Below are 16,946 nucleotides of genomic sequence, written 5' to 3'. Positions count from 1 at the left end.
GGTAACCCCCGTATAACACGGTAGTTACGTTCCAAAAAATTGCCGTGTTATGCGAATCCGTGTTATACGAAACAAAGAACTAATACGAAAAGGAGGGTTAGGTTCCAAAAATTAAAAAACATGCTATTATATTTTCATAATTAAGATAAGAAAATTTTAATAAAGATATTTAAGTGATATATATTAATATAAATTAAATAATATTTTCTTCATTATCACTAAAAGCTCTATTAACCGAGGATAACTTGCCAAAAAGAAAATGGCAAGTTAACCTTATCCTCTGAGCATTTTTCTGCATTATCTTCAGATCCATGCTTTACCTTTTGCAAAATGTATGTAATTTTAGATTGCTTGCTTCTAGTTAAAAGATTTTTATAAACTTCCTCATATGGTGCTAAGCACTTATGAAGAATAAAGCAAGTATGAAATAAGGGAAAAACATCTGACAACATCAGAAGCAGAAGCATCAAGATGTGGCAACATTGAAACACGTTTCGAGAAGGACCATGTGTATTGACAGAAGGCAAAAAAAGAAAATTTACATACTTAAGTACTAATAGTCACAAAAATAATAATTTTCGTGAACTATTATTACTTAAGTATGTAAAAATTTATTACATTTCATGTTGTACGAGGGTTTTACCCAATTCTCGAACCNTGGTGTCATCAATGTCTAGCTGCCCACTGTCATGTAGCCAAAACTCCAACTAATGCAATCCAGGAAATGCTTTTTGCAGTGGAAGACCATTTGGGCCGCCCGACGGCAATCAATTATGCTCTGTAACTATCTGTTGTAAATATCACTTGGTTATGTCAGAAAATCCAGATAGGGATACAACTTTTTGTTTAAACCTTGTGTGCTTACCTATCTTTGGGTGGTTATGCTTAGTGGAGCTTGTGTTCTATGCTGCTGAACTCTGCTCCTTCATCACCAAAAGTACAAGCTCACTGCTTCCTCTATTACATCTCTCTGTATACTGTATATGCCATACAGTGCTATGGATTTGTATACAGAATCAAAAGTGGGATCCAACAAGCTAGTTGGGCCCTAGTTTTGAAAAAAGTTGGGGGCACAAATGCAGCTCTGAATGAGACAGTTGGGACCACATCAGAACTGTAGATCATGCTCATAAAAGAAGTCTAGGAAATCCTTGATAAATTTTGAAGACCACAAAAATGGGATAAAATTTAAAAGTGACAAAGTTAAAATCCGTTTTTTGAAACAATGCTAAAAATCAACCGTTTTCCAATTTACTAGAGATGGCTAATAGATGTGAGAAACACCACTGCTTCAGCTACTTCTGTGGCAACATTGGAGTTTTGTTGTGAACTTTGTTAGCCCTATTGCATGTTTAACAAACTAATTCCTGGAGAGTTACATCTCACAATGGCCTACGGCTCTCCGAAACTAAACTTTTAAATCGATGGATTTCATACAGTTTAGGTGGCAACACTTGAAAATTCAAAAATGGCGCTGTCACTGAAGGATCAGATACGTTCACTTATGTCTCAATTTCATTCGTCTCCAGAAAGTTCTTTGAATATTATGAAAGAGATTAACTTTCTCATGTCTTCAGTTCCTCAGTCTGACGTCAGTAATATTGTTCAGGAATATCAAATCGCGCCTTTAATTCGTTACGTCGTTCAAAATCCTCCAAGACAAAAGTAAGCCATTTTGTTTGTTTACATTATGTTTCGCCCATTTAAATTTATAATTTTTATGGTAATTCGTTATTTATTTTACAACAGAGATGATCAGGAAGCTGTAATCAACTTTTTATCAAAACTTTTGGATTCTATTTCTCCAAATATAGTTATAAAGCAGTTTACACCTGAGTTGATTCTTGCTCTTAATAGTGAACTGTTGGATGTTAAAGAAATGGCTCTGAAACAAGTAAGATTGTAAAATTAAACGTTTATTATCATTATATATTTTGACAGCTAGCATTTTAAGGTTTATTTGTAAAAAAATTTTGTTTGACTTTGTGCAATTGTTTATTTTTTGTGTCTCATCAAATATGGAAGATCGAAAGCGGCATTTTCGGCATATTTTGCTTTTTTATTATTAAAAAAATAAAAATGCCGTTCAAGCAAGAAAAAAATCATGTGACGTATGGTGGAGATGTGTTGACAGAACAACAGTGCCAAAATTGGTTTAAAAAATTTCGTTCTGGCAATTTCAGTATTGAAGATTCACCACGTTATGGATGGCCAATTGAAGCCAATGAAAACAAAATAAAAGGTACCGATTGAAGCAAACTGCCGAATAACAACACGGGGAATCACTAAGAGATTAAATTTGTCAAATTGAANGGGACAAAACGGTTTCTCGCAGTGGCCAGCAGGGGCACTGCTACACCCCTAAAGTCTGAGCGTTGCAACGGGTAGAAAAAGCTTTTTAGTTCCTCGTATATATTGTTGCTTACAAGTAACACTCGCATATGTTTATTCTGATTTATACGAGAGAAAATGTGCAATGGGATTATGCACTAAATGCATTTGCAATCCACTCGTTTATGGAAAACACAAATGAAAGGAAATATCACTCCCTTAAGAAAGTTACTTTATGAAACAATATTGTACCTGTCATTTGGTGCTCCCGTTTTTTATACTTAATCTCTGTAAAGTCTTGTCTACAAGGACTATATTAATTATGTAGCAAATCTTTGGTTGATAGGAGTGTGTTCCGAATCACGTGATGGAACACAATCGTTGTAAATATACCATGGTTGGAAAATGAATAGGGGCGTGGTATTTTGTCGTCTTTTGTTTTATTATTGCCAGAATTTAAAAAAATATAAGTGAAACAGAAAACACGGAGTTAATTCATTACAAACAAATGGATGATATCACATATATTGACTTATCCTTGACATTCTTTCTTCGTTAATAAGTTCAGGATATAAATTTTAAAGATTATTCCTTCATTCCTTTCCACATAAAGCAGCTTATTTAAATTGTTTTGTTAAAGAAGAGATTTCTCATACTCAGAATAACTTAAGAGGATATGAATAAGCAGGATATATCCTCCTTTTGCCTGGTTTATTTGTTCTGTATAATATTTATTTATTTACATTCTTAAAATAATATTTTAAGAATGTAAATAATATGAATGTAAATGAATCATATGATAGTATATCATATGATATACTATTCTTAAAATAATATTTTAAGAATCATATGATATACTATCATAATATTATGACATGATTAAACTGAAAAAGCAGAAGGCATAGCGCTAATTAGTTTTAAATGACAAATGCTTTCTTATAAATGATTGATTGATAAAATTATATTTTGTTTTTTTGATTTGAAAGAAGCATTGCCTATGATTATCATCTAATCTTTCAAAAAAAACAAAATTTGTAAATTTCTTTAACTGTATTCATCATATTTTTGGGTAATTATGCTTTTGTGTAAGTGCATAAAAGATAAACATCTAGACTATATCATATATATATATATATTCATTAGATGCAGTTTGGGTTAATAAATATAATGTGATTAAAAAGATAAAACAACTGAGTAGTTTCTACTTGAGAAATGTCTTAAGAGAACAAAATTAGAAAAAAAGGGCCCATAAAGTTTAATTAAGTAAACATTTCTATTTATAAGATGTTAAAAACACACGTACTTACCTGGAGTAAAAAAAAGCAAGCAACTGAACCAAAGGAATGACAAATCCAAACTGACTCTCGTGAATTAGCATGTGCTGTAGTCACGTGTAATGGAGACAGCGCGAACTAGTGACGTCTAGCGGTTCGAGAACACTAACACCACAAAACTTGCAAAAAATACAACGAAATAAATATATATATTTTTTTTTCCTATATTTTATTATCTTAAAACACGAATTATAATTTTATTTAGTAGGAAACGTGGATGGATAGTGATTTAAATGAAGGAATAATACCAATAAAACAAATGAAATGCAATAAGAGTCAGATTTTTTAAATTAAAATCAATTCAACGTGTAATTTTTTCACACGTATCAACTAAATAAAGATGAGAAAAACCGCCAAGTGTCTTAATTTATAGCATCTTATTGTGTTAGAAGAAGAAATAAATTTTTCTCTCATATATACGCTTGATACGATATTAAACTGTTAATCTACCGCCGTGGACCCGGTTTCGATTTCCGTTTCTAACTTATATAATTTGCAATGTACGTAGGAATCGGAGCACCGTACCCAGTTACTCTTACTGATCGAACCCATTACGAGTAATGTAGTCATCGTTCACAAATTTCTTCACATTCTAATACCTATGTAAAGTCCAGTTTCCCGTAGTAAGTACTCCCTGAAGGCCCTCATTGCAGATTGCCCACGGGTTCCGTTGCCTTATTCCATCAAGCCAATCCGATTGATATAATTTCTATAGAATAAAAATGTAATTGTGTTTATTAACCTAGACAGAAATCGATTTACATATCATTAGAGAAGTAGGTCTGTTCGGGGATGGTCTGTTTCGGTATTGTCTGACCCGAACCCACAATGGACCTGAAAAAAACCCTCTGAATGATCATTTTCAGGCTGGTTAAAAATGAAAAATCATCTTAAAAGTATTCTTTATAAATTGTTAATTAATATTTTATTCAAGGAAACAAATTTTAAACAATTAATCAGATTGAATTTAATATTATAAAGTAATATGGAGTTTGCAAATTAATTTTCAGATTACTTATTTCTAATTTATAAAAGTGAGAAAATATATCGATGGTTTTCAAAAATATAAGTAAACGAGGAAGGCAAAATTATCGCTTTCTTTTTCAATGATCCCATTTTTAATTAACTTCTGTTCGAATAACACCCCCTCGGATCCTTCGGGTGTAGAGAAAATATCTGTTGTTGGTAATTGTAATTTTATATTGTTATCGATCCAATCTTCTTGTTCAAAAACTACGGACAGGCGACAAGACGAATTTTTTCCAACGTATATGGGATTTTCCAATTTTACATTTCCTTTGGAGTTGCAGAGAGAATTAAAATGTAAAACACCATTTTGTACCGAATTTATGTAGCCATAAATTTTTATTGGTATGCGTTCACAATTAACAGTTATGGGAAGGTTAAGGGTATTGACGAAGCAATCTTCCTTTACTAATATCTCGCTGCTGAAAAATGTAAATGGTTTTTTACTTTTTTCGGTTACTCGAGGAGATTCTTTTATATGTTTAAAGTCGAACAGAGATGCGTAATTTGAATATTCATTTCTGTATCTCTTGTTTGAATCTTTGCTGAAATACCTCGGATAATTAGAGAAATTTTGAGTTTCCATACAGATGAGAATGGATTCTTCTTCTTCTTTTGTTAACAAATGGAGTTGGAATATATCATTTATTAATTCTACTTTGTCCATTGCTAAGAATCTAATTTTTTTAAGAAAAGGTTGCATTTCTTCTCGATATTTTTGTTTCTTTGCGTTTTCGTCCATTTCAGCAAATGATGTTCCCATTTCTCTTTTAGTCTTCTCTTCGATCCACTTGTAGACGGCCAAAAATATATCCACTTCACTCATACTTGTGTATAATGGACGAGACACCAGTCTGTCTATTGTGGTAGTCCCGCAGGATTTGAAATCTTCTCCCTCGAATATCTCTCGCCAATACGAATCGAAAACATTCCAGCAATGATATTGTATCTGAATGAGATTCATTTTGCAGGCGAAATCGTGAATTAAGCAGACGTTTTTCTCGCTTAATTGCTCAACAATATACTCTTGGCACTTGATGCTTAATATTTTAATTCCGTATTCTTTGCTTAGATGGTACAAATGGAAACCATTTTTCAAAGATTTTATCTGAGGGTCATCTGTACCCAAATAGCTACAAAATAAATATAAAATATATTTAAAGAATGCAAATATTTTCATTTTGATTTACTAAAATATAGTATATTATGGTTATCTCACTTAACGACCCGAGCGACAACTTCAGTTGGGTATGGAAATTTCAGTATTCGCGAATCTTCTCGACTTTCGATCACAGATTCCAGCTGCTCATTGCGAATTTTATCAAAAGTGGATTCGGAGATGAACATTTTACCTCCATCTGATGGTAGAAGTGCGATTGTCTTTGAATTCATAAATGTAATCAGCTGGAACCAAATACAACTCAAATAACAATGGGTATTAATAGAATTGCAAATAACAATGGTTATTAGAATTGTTATAGTTTTATTGTGTCATTGTTCGGAAAATAAACAGAATTTTCCTGATAAATTATTCTTATTTTTTACTCTTTTCGATCTGTGGTTGTTAAAATACTATTTCATACCATGCCATCGTGGATTCAGTATGAGTCCCAAATGGGGCGACAAGATGGTAAGGAACGAGATCCGATATATTTAGGACAGGGACAAACATTAGTAAAAGGTTTTACCAAATTAACACTACTGATGAAAGTAAGCCAGATTGTAGTGATCCTACACTTAAGAGTTCAACATACGCTCATAATTTATCACGGAACAAGGAGCTGAGACATCATTCCTCATTCCTTTTTCAAGTCAAGCAAGTAATATAGACGAAATTTCTGCGCAAAATCGTTGTCAATTTTTACCTTGCATTAACGAATCAATAAATTAATGTTTTCTAAATTGTGTTTTCTATTAACAATAAAAAAATTTACCATTTCGAATACTACGAAAGTGAGAGAAGCCCTCGAAAACCGTTCTTTTCTTATTGTCTATTTCTGGCCTTGTTTTTTTATTTGTGTAAAAAATTTTTTAAATTGTATCCTTACAGTTTAAATTAAAATTATTTACTTTTTACTTTATTTTATTCTGTGCTGAAAATTAAGTTAAACAGTAAAGCTGATTCAAGTGGAAAAAATCTATCTTCTTTTTACTAATTTAAAAAAGTTTACCTTTAGGAAAAATTATAGTTCCAAGATGTCTACTACTTCTTCACCAATGTCTAAGAGGCCTGCCAGTGGTAGAATGGATAACACCACTGAATACTGAAAGTTGGTCGTGGGTTCGTGCCTGGACAACGGGTTGACCACGTGGAGTTTTCCGGGTTTTCTTTACGTTATTAACACGTAAATAGGAGCCAGTTTCTCATAAAAGATCTCCCGGGAGGCATTCCCCTCGGAATGTAGCTCACGTTATCGCGTTGCAGTAAACAAATAAACCAAACGCGATGTCTATCCTCACTATTGGGTCGTAAAAAAGGATTGGGTGATTGATAGGCTAAGGAAACTCAATAGTGGCCAGGAGGACTTTCTATGATAAACTGCTTCTTCTTTAGATATTAGATACGTGAAGTACACCCAAAAATTTCCACATATTGGTAAAGTGCTAACCTCTGACTATCACTGTTCAGTGGTTTTATCCACTGGACCGCTGGCTGGCACAGAATTTTCAAATAGAAAGATTTCATATCTTGTAACATTGTATTAGTTTCTCATAGATATCAATTTTGTATTGTATATCTCGGTTAATACATTAAAAAGGAAAGTAAATTTCAAGATTTTCTTACAAATATTTCAGAAAAGAGCTAACTATATCAGTGATTAAAAAATTTTATTGTCGAAACTACTACATAATTAATTACAATTTAAATTCAAATAGCATGTGAATATCAAAACTATTCAAAAATTGCTGAACGGTATATATATATATATTTGTTTATTTATTTACTCTTTCAAACATTTAAGAACAAACAGTTACAATCATTGAAGATTCTCTACAATAAACTGTAATTATTTATTATTTGTTGTTAACTCCTTAAATTAAACCATTTCCTTGTACGAATGGGGATAATGTAATATCTACTAAACTATTTATCAAACTATTGATATACCGATCTATACTGTACATAATACATTTAAATATTGATAATTAATATTCAACTGAATTATATAGCATTATTAAAATACTGTTGTTTTATCGTTATACATGCTTTATACATAAGCTTACCATAAATTTCATAAGCAAATCTTGAACATTGATCGTCCCAATATTCTAACAGGATTATAATGGTGCATACGATTGCAGTGTTCTCTCTACAAGCAGTCTAAACGGCATCTATGAATATACGTCAAACTATTAGGCCAATACATGATTGATATTAGCTCACTACTCCTGAATGGATTAAAGCACTGAACACCTGATAAAAAGAGTGACTGGTAAACAGGCTGATCGCGTCTTCTGAGTTTTCTTCACGTGTTTAACAACTAAACAAGGCCAGTTTTCCATAGAAATGTCCACTGGGAAAGCATTTCCATAGCCGTTGCCGAGCTTTTAACGTATTTGGTCGAACCAAATACATGATTGTTATATCCAACATTTTTGTTGTTTTTGACTCTTTTCGTTCAAGAACACTAAGATTACACCCAAATGGATTCCACCACTTTTAAAATTGGGACAGCCGGGTGGGTGAGCGCTGCATATCCGGAACGAACCAGCAAAGAAAAATTATTGGCATCTACAGCCCAGATTTGATCTTAGGTGCTCCAGAGACGAAATCTGACGCTTTAGTTGCTCGGCCGTTCGTCCGATATTTACGATCAATAACTATTTGTTTCATTATAGCCGACGTAAGTATTGTTTACTTCCATTCTGATACATATTTTCCTCTTGTTCTGTACTAATTCCAGCAAAGTCGAAAGAATTGAATATAATCCACTCGTCACCTAAAAATAAAAATCCAGCAACGAGTTACTTAACTTTCCCGGCGACAATCGGTGGCGCCATCTGTTATCATATTTTATTTTTAAAACTATATATTTTTAACTATTCTGAAATGGCAAAAAGTTTAATTTTGAGAGTAAGGATAGGTTTAAAAAAAATAATGTTAATAATGAGTAAAATCGTTATGAAGTCTTATTCTACTGGAGATAAACACGACCCCCTTTATCTCCCCACTTCCTTAACCTTTAATAGCACCAATAGCCCTAATGAACAAACCTCTCTCAAAACTTTAGAAATTTTCGACAAAAAGCCCAAGAGTTATTAAGCTTCAAAGGGGGTGAACTCCCTATACACACACGCACAGATACACACACTAACAACCATACATACAAAAAACTCCCGAATTTTTTTTTTTTTTGCATTTCTCGAAGATTCAAGATGTCCTGACTTCAAAAATATAAAAATCTTGGAGGAGTCATTTTTTGATCGATCGCTATACTTTTTCTCTATTATATATAACAGCAGGAAAAGATTAAAGAGCAGTGTAAATTTGATAAAATGTGTAAAAAAAAAAAGCAAAACAATACCTTCAGAAGGAAGCTTTTCTTTGCGTAGAAGCATCTACCAAAGGAAATTCCAATTGGAGTTTTTCCAAATCTTTTCATAAAATTCAAGATCTAAAATCGACATTTATGTTATATCGAAGTACTACAGTGATTTATGAAATTTCTAAGAATCGTTAGTAATTCCTCATACCTTTAACTTATATTCCAATGAATAGTTCAGAGACGAGAATCTATTAAAAGCGATGAAGTTACTGTAAAGCTAAACATAAAGAATTATTAGTAATCATAATATGAAACAATAAAAACGGTACGCATTTTTGTTAAAGTTACTGTACTTACTGCAGAAGTAAATTTTGACAATGCTACTGCAAATAATAACAATTGAACCAGCATTATCATTGTAAATATAGATAATCCAATCAAAAGATACGTGTTCAGTCTAAAGAAAGTACAAGTGATTATTAATGAGCAACACATGTACAAGGTGTAGCCATAGATAACAGCAATAAGATTTTCATATTTAGCATTTATGTGTTGAATGTAGGACCAGATGTGAGAATGCTTCCTGATAACAATTTCCAGTTCGTCTTTCACACGTTTTGATTCGATGCGAATGTTTTCAGAGTAATCGGATAAGTGTTCTAATCTCTTGTACAGTATTAATCCAAGAGCATAAGCCATGAGGCCACAACAATCCAAGCAGCTATTTAAAAATATTAAAAGAAATGTCGTAAAGAAGTAACACAGAATACATTCGGTGTAAGTTACATCATCGAATGTAGGATACAGAAAAATATCAATGCTCATTTTAATAATTATCATCGGAATGAAAGAAGAAATGAGTTGAGAATGACAATACGATTCTAGTTCATTCATTAAATCCTTTTCCTTGTGGTAAGAACTTTCATCGCTCGGAATTTCTAACTTTCTTCGTCTTATAACTCCAAAGAGGAAAGTGGTGTAGATACAAATTACTAGGATGCCGCTAATAATCATTTCCCTTCTCTCTGGAAAAATCAGGATCCAACTTCTGCAGAATGCATCTTTAGAATACAGCATAAACGAAATGTTTAAAATGGTGGAAATTAAAAATACTTCTAATACTGTCAGATAAAAACTGTACACTTTATCTTTATAAGTCTTCTTATGATTCTCACTTTGCAAAATGTTAATTCCGAATACTTTTAATGCGGAATTTATTGGATAAAGAAGCATTCTAGCCGATGAATCTTCCGATTCTTCTATCGAATTTATCATTTCGTCATTTAATTCATTCATTTTTTTATGAGAACTATTTCGAAAATTGGTATAAATGAAGGAGAAATGAATCAGTTACACGCCATTGTATACTATAGATTGCCATCGTTACAGACTATGTTTCATATAATGATTCCGCTACGTGTCTTTTATAGATTTCTTTACGTAACGATTTATTAATAATCAATAACGCGGTTATTATAATTGCTAATGGAAAAGATGTTTGTACAGCGTATAGTAAATGATAGATTTTCATTAGTGAATGTAAGTCTGCTATTTACTATGTAATATGCAAACCTCTGCATGCAATAAATCTGAATACAGTACTTAAGGCACTAGATTTTAATTAAAATTTTATAAATTTTAATAATGCAAAGAATTAATATCATTAGCATCTACGAAATTCAAAAATACAGTAGACCCCCCTACAACACTGTTGATAATTCCGTTTTATATGAATTCCATGTTGTACGAGTCACTTAGATTTTACAAATACGTGTGCCGGACTGTGAATGGCTCACGTATTTGTAAAATCTAAGTGACCCGTACAACATGGAATTCATATAAAACGGAATTATCAACAGTGTTAGAGGGAGTTTAGTATAATTTAAAATATATGTATAAGACTCGGACGAACAAGTGATCGGCCTTCTGCTATGGAGGAACCGAGAACGAATCCGAGAGAAAAGTCTTCCCAGAAATTTTTCATGGGTGATTTGTCCCAGATATGTCAAGCTCATCCCTCACCTTCTGGCCATCTTCGTTATAGCATAGCCGAATCTAGAATTAATATGGAAAAATATCCTTTAAATGGAGAAAATAATTAAAGATGAAATAAGTACTTAAAATAAAACTTTTGCAATTTATTTACAGTTGTATTTCATTGGTTTAATTTGTTTTTATTACATTTTTGCTTTGAGTGTATCGAGAGATCCTTTTCACCGTACTCATCATGGATTCGGCCAAGCTCACAATGGAGACGGCCGCGTAATGAGGAAAAAGGGTCTGACGTATCTAGAAGATATCGCCCATGAAAAATTTTCTTGGATCGTTGGCCTAAATTCGATTCCAAGTCTCCTAGAACGGTAGATTGACGTACGGTCACAAAAATAATTTCAATACAGCTCAAAATGAGAGTGGCTAGAAGGTGCAAAACAACATACTTGAAGATTCTCTACAATAAACTGTAATTATTTATTATTTGTTGTTAACTCCTTAAATTAAACCATTTCCTTGTACGAATGGGGATAATGTAATATCTACTNTATGAGCAGTGTATTAAATTTATTTAGAAAATATAAATATAAATTATAAAAATGGTTATTAGTAAGCAAATAAATCTTTATTTTTGCTATCAAATACAATAATAATAAAGTAAATAAAAATGTTCCACATGCCTAGAAGGGTATAAACAAAAGGATGATTATTTTGATAAAATATCATAGGTTTAACACCAATTTTCTGGCAGCTAATGGATGACCCAGTACCTGTAAGAAGTATAAAAGGCATTTAACCTTTCTGTGACTTATATTTGTTTGCTTGGTTACCTCTAGGGATTGCATTATTGGTAAATCGATTTATCAGTTTAATGGTAATTAGTTAAAAATGCACTGGTAAATATACCAGCAATTTGATCATTTCTAGCTGTAAGCTCTGTAGAAATAAGTAAACACATAATAATGTTTTGAAGCTAAATATTTATTGGTATACATTTTCTTATATATTTGTATTTTTATATATTAAAGACATAGAAGCATCAAATATTTTTATTTAAATTGTAAAAGTAGTTTGTCATTTATCTTTTAAATTATTACTTTACAGTTTTGTACAAAACTTGATCCAGCAAGGCTCTGGAGCCAAGCATGTTGGAACATTGGTGATTAATTTATACTGAATGCAAAAGAATACTGTTGACCAATGTAGTAGGCTTTTGTGAATGACATGTTGGAGCCTTACCACTTTTATTAGAGTTGGTCATTACTTTTTTTGTTTGCATTTGTAAGGTTCAGTTATTGGCTTTTTGTGTACATTAGTATGTGTACACTGATTATTAGGGAAAAATTTGTTCATAGTTTTCATTAAGGAAAAATTGTTTATGCTTTACAAATTTACAGGTGCAAAATCTAAAAATTTTATATAATTTTTACACTTATAGTTTGTTTTATATTGTATTTACCTGTTTAAATGGTTGTATTCAATGGTAACTTTGCTTCGAAGCTTACACTATGGGCCTGGAACAGATTATTCTAAACATATATATTTCAATATGTTATGACAAGGTTCTAAAGTCAATTACATTTATTCTACATTTCACTGTAGTTGTCTATCTTTACTCAGCAGTATCTTGAAAATAAAAAAGGTTGAAATAAAGCATAGGCAAATCTGATTATAGTAACAATAAAGATATAAATCTGTAAAGGTTATTTTCATTGTTATATTAACCTACATGTATTTGGGAACATTTTCTATATGATAGTTGCATTCATGGTTTATTTTCTTTTTACTCTCAACATGCTGTGGGCACCAAAATGACATTTTTCCATGCCTGTCATGTATTCAGCCTAGTTCACATTGGGGCAGCTGGATGACGAGGGATGGGGCCTTACATTTATTGGGGGCCCCATCTACTCTTTCCATTCTGTGGACCCCAGATAAAAAGGCCCACAAGATAAAAAGTTTAAAAAAAAAAGAACAAAAAATTTTTCTTGGAAGGTTTGCCCTGAATATGTCAGCTTGCTCCTCCTCATTGTGTGCCTAATGGGTGATTAAAAAAGCCTTCTTAGTTGTCCACAGGAGCAAAAAGAGTGAAAAGAACAAAAGTTCAAGAACAAAAAGAAAAGAACAAAGAAAGAAAAGAACAAAGAACAAAAAGTTTTGTCTTCAGTTATGTACTAAAGGTGAACTGATATAAATACATTTGAATTAACTTAGTTTCAATTGCATTTTCATTTTAAACTTGTCTTTAATTCCCAGTATTAAACTCAATTTATATAATTTATAATGAACTGTTTGCAAGAATTTTGGTTTTTTTGGAGTTGGATTAATGTAATTAGTCTTGGTATCATGTTTTCAATAAAAATTTATCAAATGTAACATTAAGTGATATTTTAATTTAGTATTTATGAAATTTACATTAATTTTCTTGTGTTTAATGCATTAAATTTTATAATCATTTCTCAACTGTCATGTTTATGTATGATTTTATGTACGTATTTGACGATTTTATTTGTTCTTTACTTCATAAAAATGTTAATGTATTTATGTGGAGGTGTGCAGATGTCATAACAGGACTAGGAGGCCTGTACTTTTTTGAAAACTCTGCAATTGGGTTGTGAATTCTTGCACATGACAAAAGATATAGTGGAAAATTTGCACATTCAGCATAATAAGATACTTCTGTATTAACGCTAATATTTTTTGAATCACCCTGTACTTAATGTTTGTTACATTTAATGATTTTTATACAAAGTTATATTTAATAGTATAGAAAATAATACTAAATTCTTAAGATATAGTTAAATATATTAAGAATTTAGTATTATTTTCTATACTATTAAGATATACTAAGATATAGTTAAATATCTTCTAACATATCTGCTGTTTATATGAATTTTTGATCTTTTATCATGTTCTAATTTATTTAAAATTTTGAAAACATTTTACAGGTTTGCTTAAATTTTTTGGCAATCTTGGACACTCCCAACCAAAAAAGCTTTTTAAAGAACTTCCAAAGGTGGTGAATATTATTTTTAACTTGTGTGACAGTAATGATTTTGTCCTGAAGAGCCACGCGGTTCGAACGTTGGGTTTTATCGGGGCAATGTCTGACGGGAAGAGATATTTAGTGCAAGAAGGTCATTACTCTTTTTTTACTTCAATTTTTGTCATATGATTTTAATAAAAGATTTTTATATATTATAACTGAATAGTTTTTGAGTTTAAATAAATAAAGTTGTCATTTTTTATAGGGACTAAGATGGAAAAATATCTTCAATGTGTTGGTGATTTAATAAAAGGAGGTTCAAATGAAGTAAAAGTTGATGGCTTGGCTACTATGTTTGATCTAATTCAGATTATGGTAAGTTATTTGTACTATATTTTCTTTATTATTTATCATTGTAAGTATGAAGTATCGCAAATCTTGCATTCCTATTATTACAAATTACAGATTGATACCCAGGGATGGTCAGTGATTAGGGGCTAGAGGGATCAAATCCCACTTATAATTATATCAAATTACTTGCTGATAAAAAGCATACGTTTATTGGATATAAACATTTTAAAGTAATATTCAAACATTAATCTCACAATTAGAGAATATTCAGCTGGGGATGACCATGCAATAAAGTTATACAAGTTTATCACTGTGCATAAGATTGTGCATCCTATCTACACAACTTTGTCACTGGCAATACAGTCAGTTGTGTAATCTTTCATCTTTCCCTCATGAAATTTGACGACTAATGGATACGCCACCTGTAATGGCTGTAATTGTGATTTGCTGTATACCTTGTAATGTGTTAGTTCTTTGCATTAATTAATCAATTGATTAGAGTGTGGCTTAAAATTATATTTTAAAGTATTAAAACTAATAAAAATCGTAAAATATATATAGTAGGCAACCTTTGATAGTAATTGAAGTATGATATTGTTTCATACAGTGTGTAGCAAAACTGCTATTATTTTGGGGATAGATACTTCTAAAATATTGGTACAGAGTTTAGTTACACCCTGTATATTGCATTTATTAACATTGTATGAACAAAGTTGCCCAATGCACCCAGTTACACAGTCAGAGATGAAAGAGAAAACATGAACAAAATTTCTTTATAAGTATAATTAAATCCACTTATTTTATTTATAAATATTGTTATCAACAGTCTAATATTATCAGATTAGTAAACCCTAAAATATGTAAATTGAAAAATACTCTATAAAAACTGTAGTAATCATTATCTTTAGGTAAAGAAGTGTTTTTAAGTTGTCTTTTTTACACTATAAAACTTAATATGTGGTCAAAAACATGCAATTATTATTTGATTACAGTACAGTAGTTTCAATTACTGATGTTTTTTTTTTTACTTCAATTTTATGTTGAATAAATTAATATTAATTAAAAATGATAATTATAATTAATAAATTTCAAGTTACAGAAATTGTAATGTTCTAGCATGTCCTCATTGGAATTTCCACTAATTGCATTATTTACTTAACCCACTTAAAATTATTATTCTAAGTATAGATGAGTTTGAGAATAATTTCAGTAAGGAAATCTTACTGTATTTTATAACTTCAATATTCTAAAATAAAATTATAACAAAATATGCTTTAATGAAGCAAAATAGCTTACAGAAATATGACTTATGAGCTTCCAAGTATTTGATATTTATCATCAGGATTCTTGATGATGAATATCTGATATCCAAAAGTTATTGGAATTTTTTATTACTTATCTTTTTTTAAGCTTTTTTATATTAATATTTCACATTTAATCATAAAGTAAAGTTATTTAGACTGTTGAATAGCAATACACTTACTACGATATGTTCTAAGACCCACACAAATTAGCATAAAAATTTCCTTGCTCCTAATTTTCCTGTTTATTTTTAACTTTATGATTTATCCCATATGTTTTTATACTTTATATTTTCATTTCAAAATGAAAATCAATAAAACAATTTCTGTAAATACATCCATTGATAAATAGTAGTAATATAAAATCTTCAAATTAAGAGATTATTTTCTAAGTTAGTATATTGTTTTTTTTTTTTTCCATAATGAAACAGATTTTAAAACCATTTATTCTTTGTTGTGTATGGTAATTTATTTTTATTTATTATAATTTTCTATTACCTGGATATATATGTGTTCAGCAAAACTTGCAGCTTTTTATGTAAATATATTCAATAGATGGCATTATGTTTCAAATATGGTACTGGCAGTCTTCAAGACTCTGACCAAAAAGTGAATAAGTTGTGAAGAACTAAAAATAAAAATTATAAAATCACTTATTAATATATTTATTGAACAATTAAACATCCCTATATTACAGTTTATAAAACGTGATTTAAAGTTCACATTAGCCCAGATTATTATATTTATTTTGAAAATTTAAGACTATACAAACAATGAGTCCTTTTACCCTATTTACATCTTATTTTAATTCCAATCCAGAAACCACAAACAGCAAGCAACTTGAAGTAAACATCTAAAACAGACAAATACTATCATAAAATTATTTCGACATCAAGCCTGTTTTGTAGACTACGACGTCTACAAACATTAAAAACTAAATTTTCCACGACAGCATCCATGTTATATTGTGGTTCCTGGATTGGAATTAAAAAGGATGTAAATAGGAAAAAAAAGGACTTGCTGTTGTATAATCTTAAATTTTCAAAATAATTTAGTGTTAAAACCATAAATTAAGCAAACAACAGATAAAAAAATTAATTTTCACAAATGATTTTGTCATTACCAAAATCAAAACTGG

The 16,946-nt window shown here is 30.7% G+C and overlaps 3 protein-coding genes across 3 annotated transcripts in view; 2 read left to right on the top strand and 1 right to left on the bottom strand.

Annotated features, from left to right (window-relative positions):
* LOC111626003 (26S proteasome non-ATPase regulatory subunit 5-like) overlaps positions 1-15,390 on the top strand; it is a 31,825-nt gene extending 16,435 nt beyond the window's left edge. Inside the window, exons 2-3 of the mRNA XM_023369271.1 lie at positions 14,119-14,307; positions 14,422-15,390. Of these exons, the coding sequence (XP_023225039.1) occupies positions 14,119-14,307; positions 14,422-14,657 (425 nt within the window). The 3' untranslated portion in view covers positions 14,658-15,390. The remainder of the gene's footprint in view (positions 1-14,118; positions 14,308-14,421) is intronic.
* Positions 1,455-1,907, top strand: LOC111626004. Its single transcript, XM_023369272.1, has 2 exons — positions 1,455-1,665; positions 1,750-1,907. The coding sequence occupies exons 1-2, from the start codon at positions 1,469-1,471 to the stop codon at positions 1,904-1,906; spliced, it is 354 nt and encodes a 117-aa protein (XP_023225040.1). The 5' UTR covers positions 1,455-1,468; the 3' UTR covers position 1,907.
* On the bottom strand, positions 4,656-6,136 carry LOC111626002. Its single transcript, XM_023369270.1, has 2 exons — positions 5,911-6,136; positions 4,656-5,824 (listed from the first exon to the last, which is right to left on the bottom strand). The coding sequence occupies exons 1-2, from the start codon at positions 6,081-6,083 to the stop codon at positions 4,723-4,725; spliced, it is 1,275 nt and encodes a 424-aa protein (XP_023225038.1). The 5' UTR covers positions 6,084-6,136; the 3' UTR covers positions 4,656-4,722.
* Positions 15,391-16,946: the final 1,556 nt, after the last annotated feature.

The sequence above is a fragment of the Centruroides sculpturatus genome, unplaced genomic scaffold (genome assembly GCF_000671375.1).
Source record: "Centruroides sculpturatus isolate CEXI.00-Female unplaced genomic scaffold, Cexi_2.0 scaffold316, whole genome shotgun sequence".
NCBI lineage: Eukaryota > Metazoa > Arthropoda > Arachnida > Scorpiones > Buthidae > Centruroides > Centruroides sculpturatus.
This window is presented reverse-complemented; position numbering and strand designations above follow the sequence as displayed.

Bases quoted from the DNA above. Each gene is read 5' to 3' on its own strand.
- LOC111626002 (XM_023369270.1), bottom strand. From the start codon at position 6,083: ATGAATTCAAAGACAATCGCACTTCTACCATCAGATGGAGGTAAAATG. The intron at 5,825-5,910 runs GTGAGATAACCA...TTTATTTTGTAG, and splicing joins GTTGTCGCTCGGGTCGTTAA to CTATTTGGGTACAGATGACC.
- LOC111626004 (XM_023369272.1), top strand. From the start codon at position 1,469: ATGGCGCTGTCACTGAAGGATCAGATACGTTCACTTATGTCTCAATTT. The intron at 1,666-1,749 runs GTAAGCCATTTT...ATTTTACAACAG, and splicing joins CAAAATCCTCCAAGACAAAA to AGATGATCAGGAAGCTGTAA.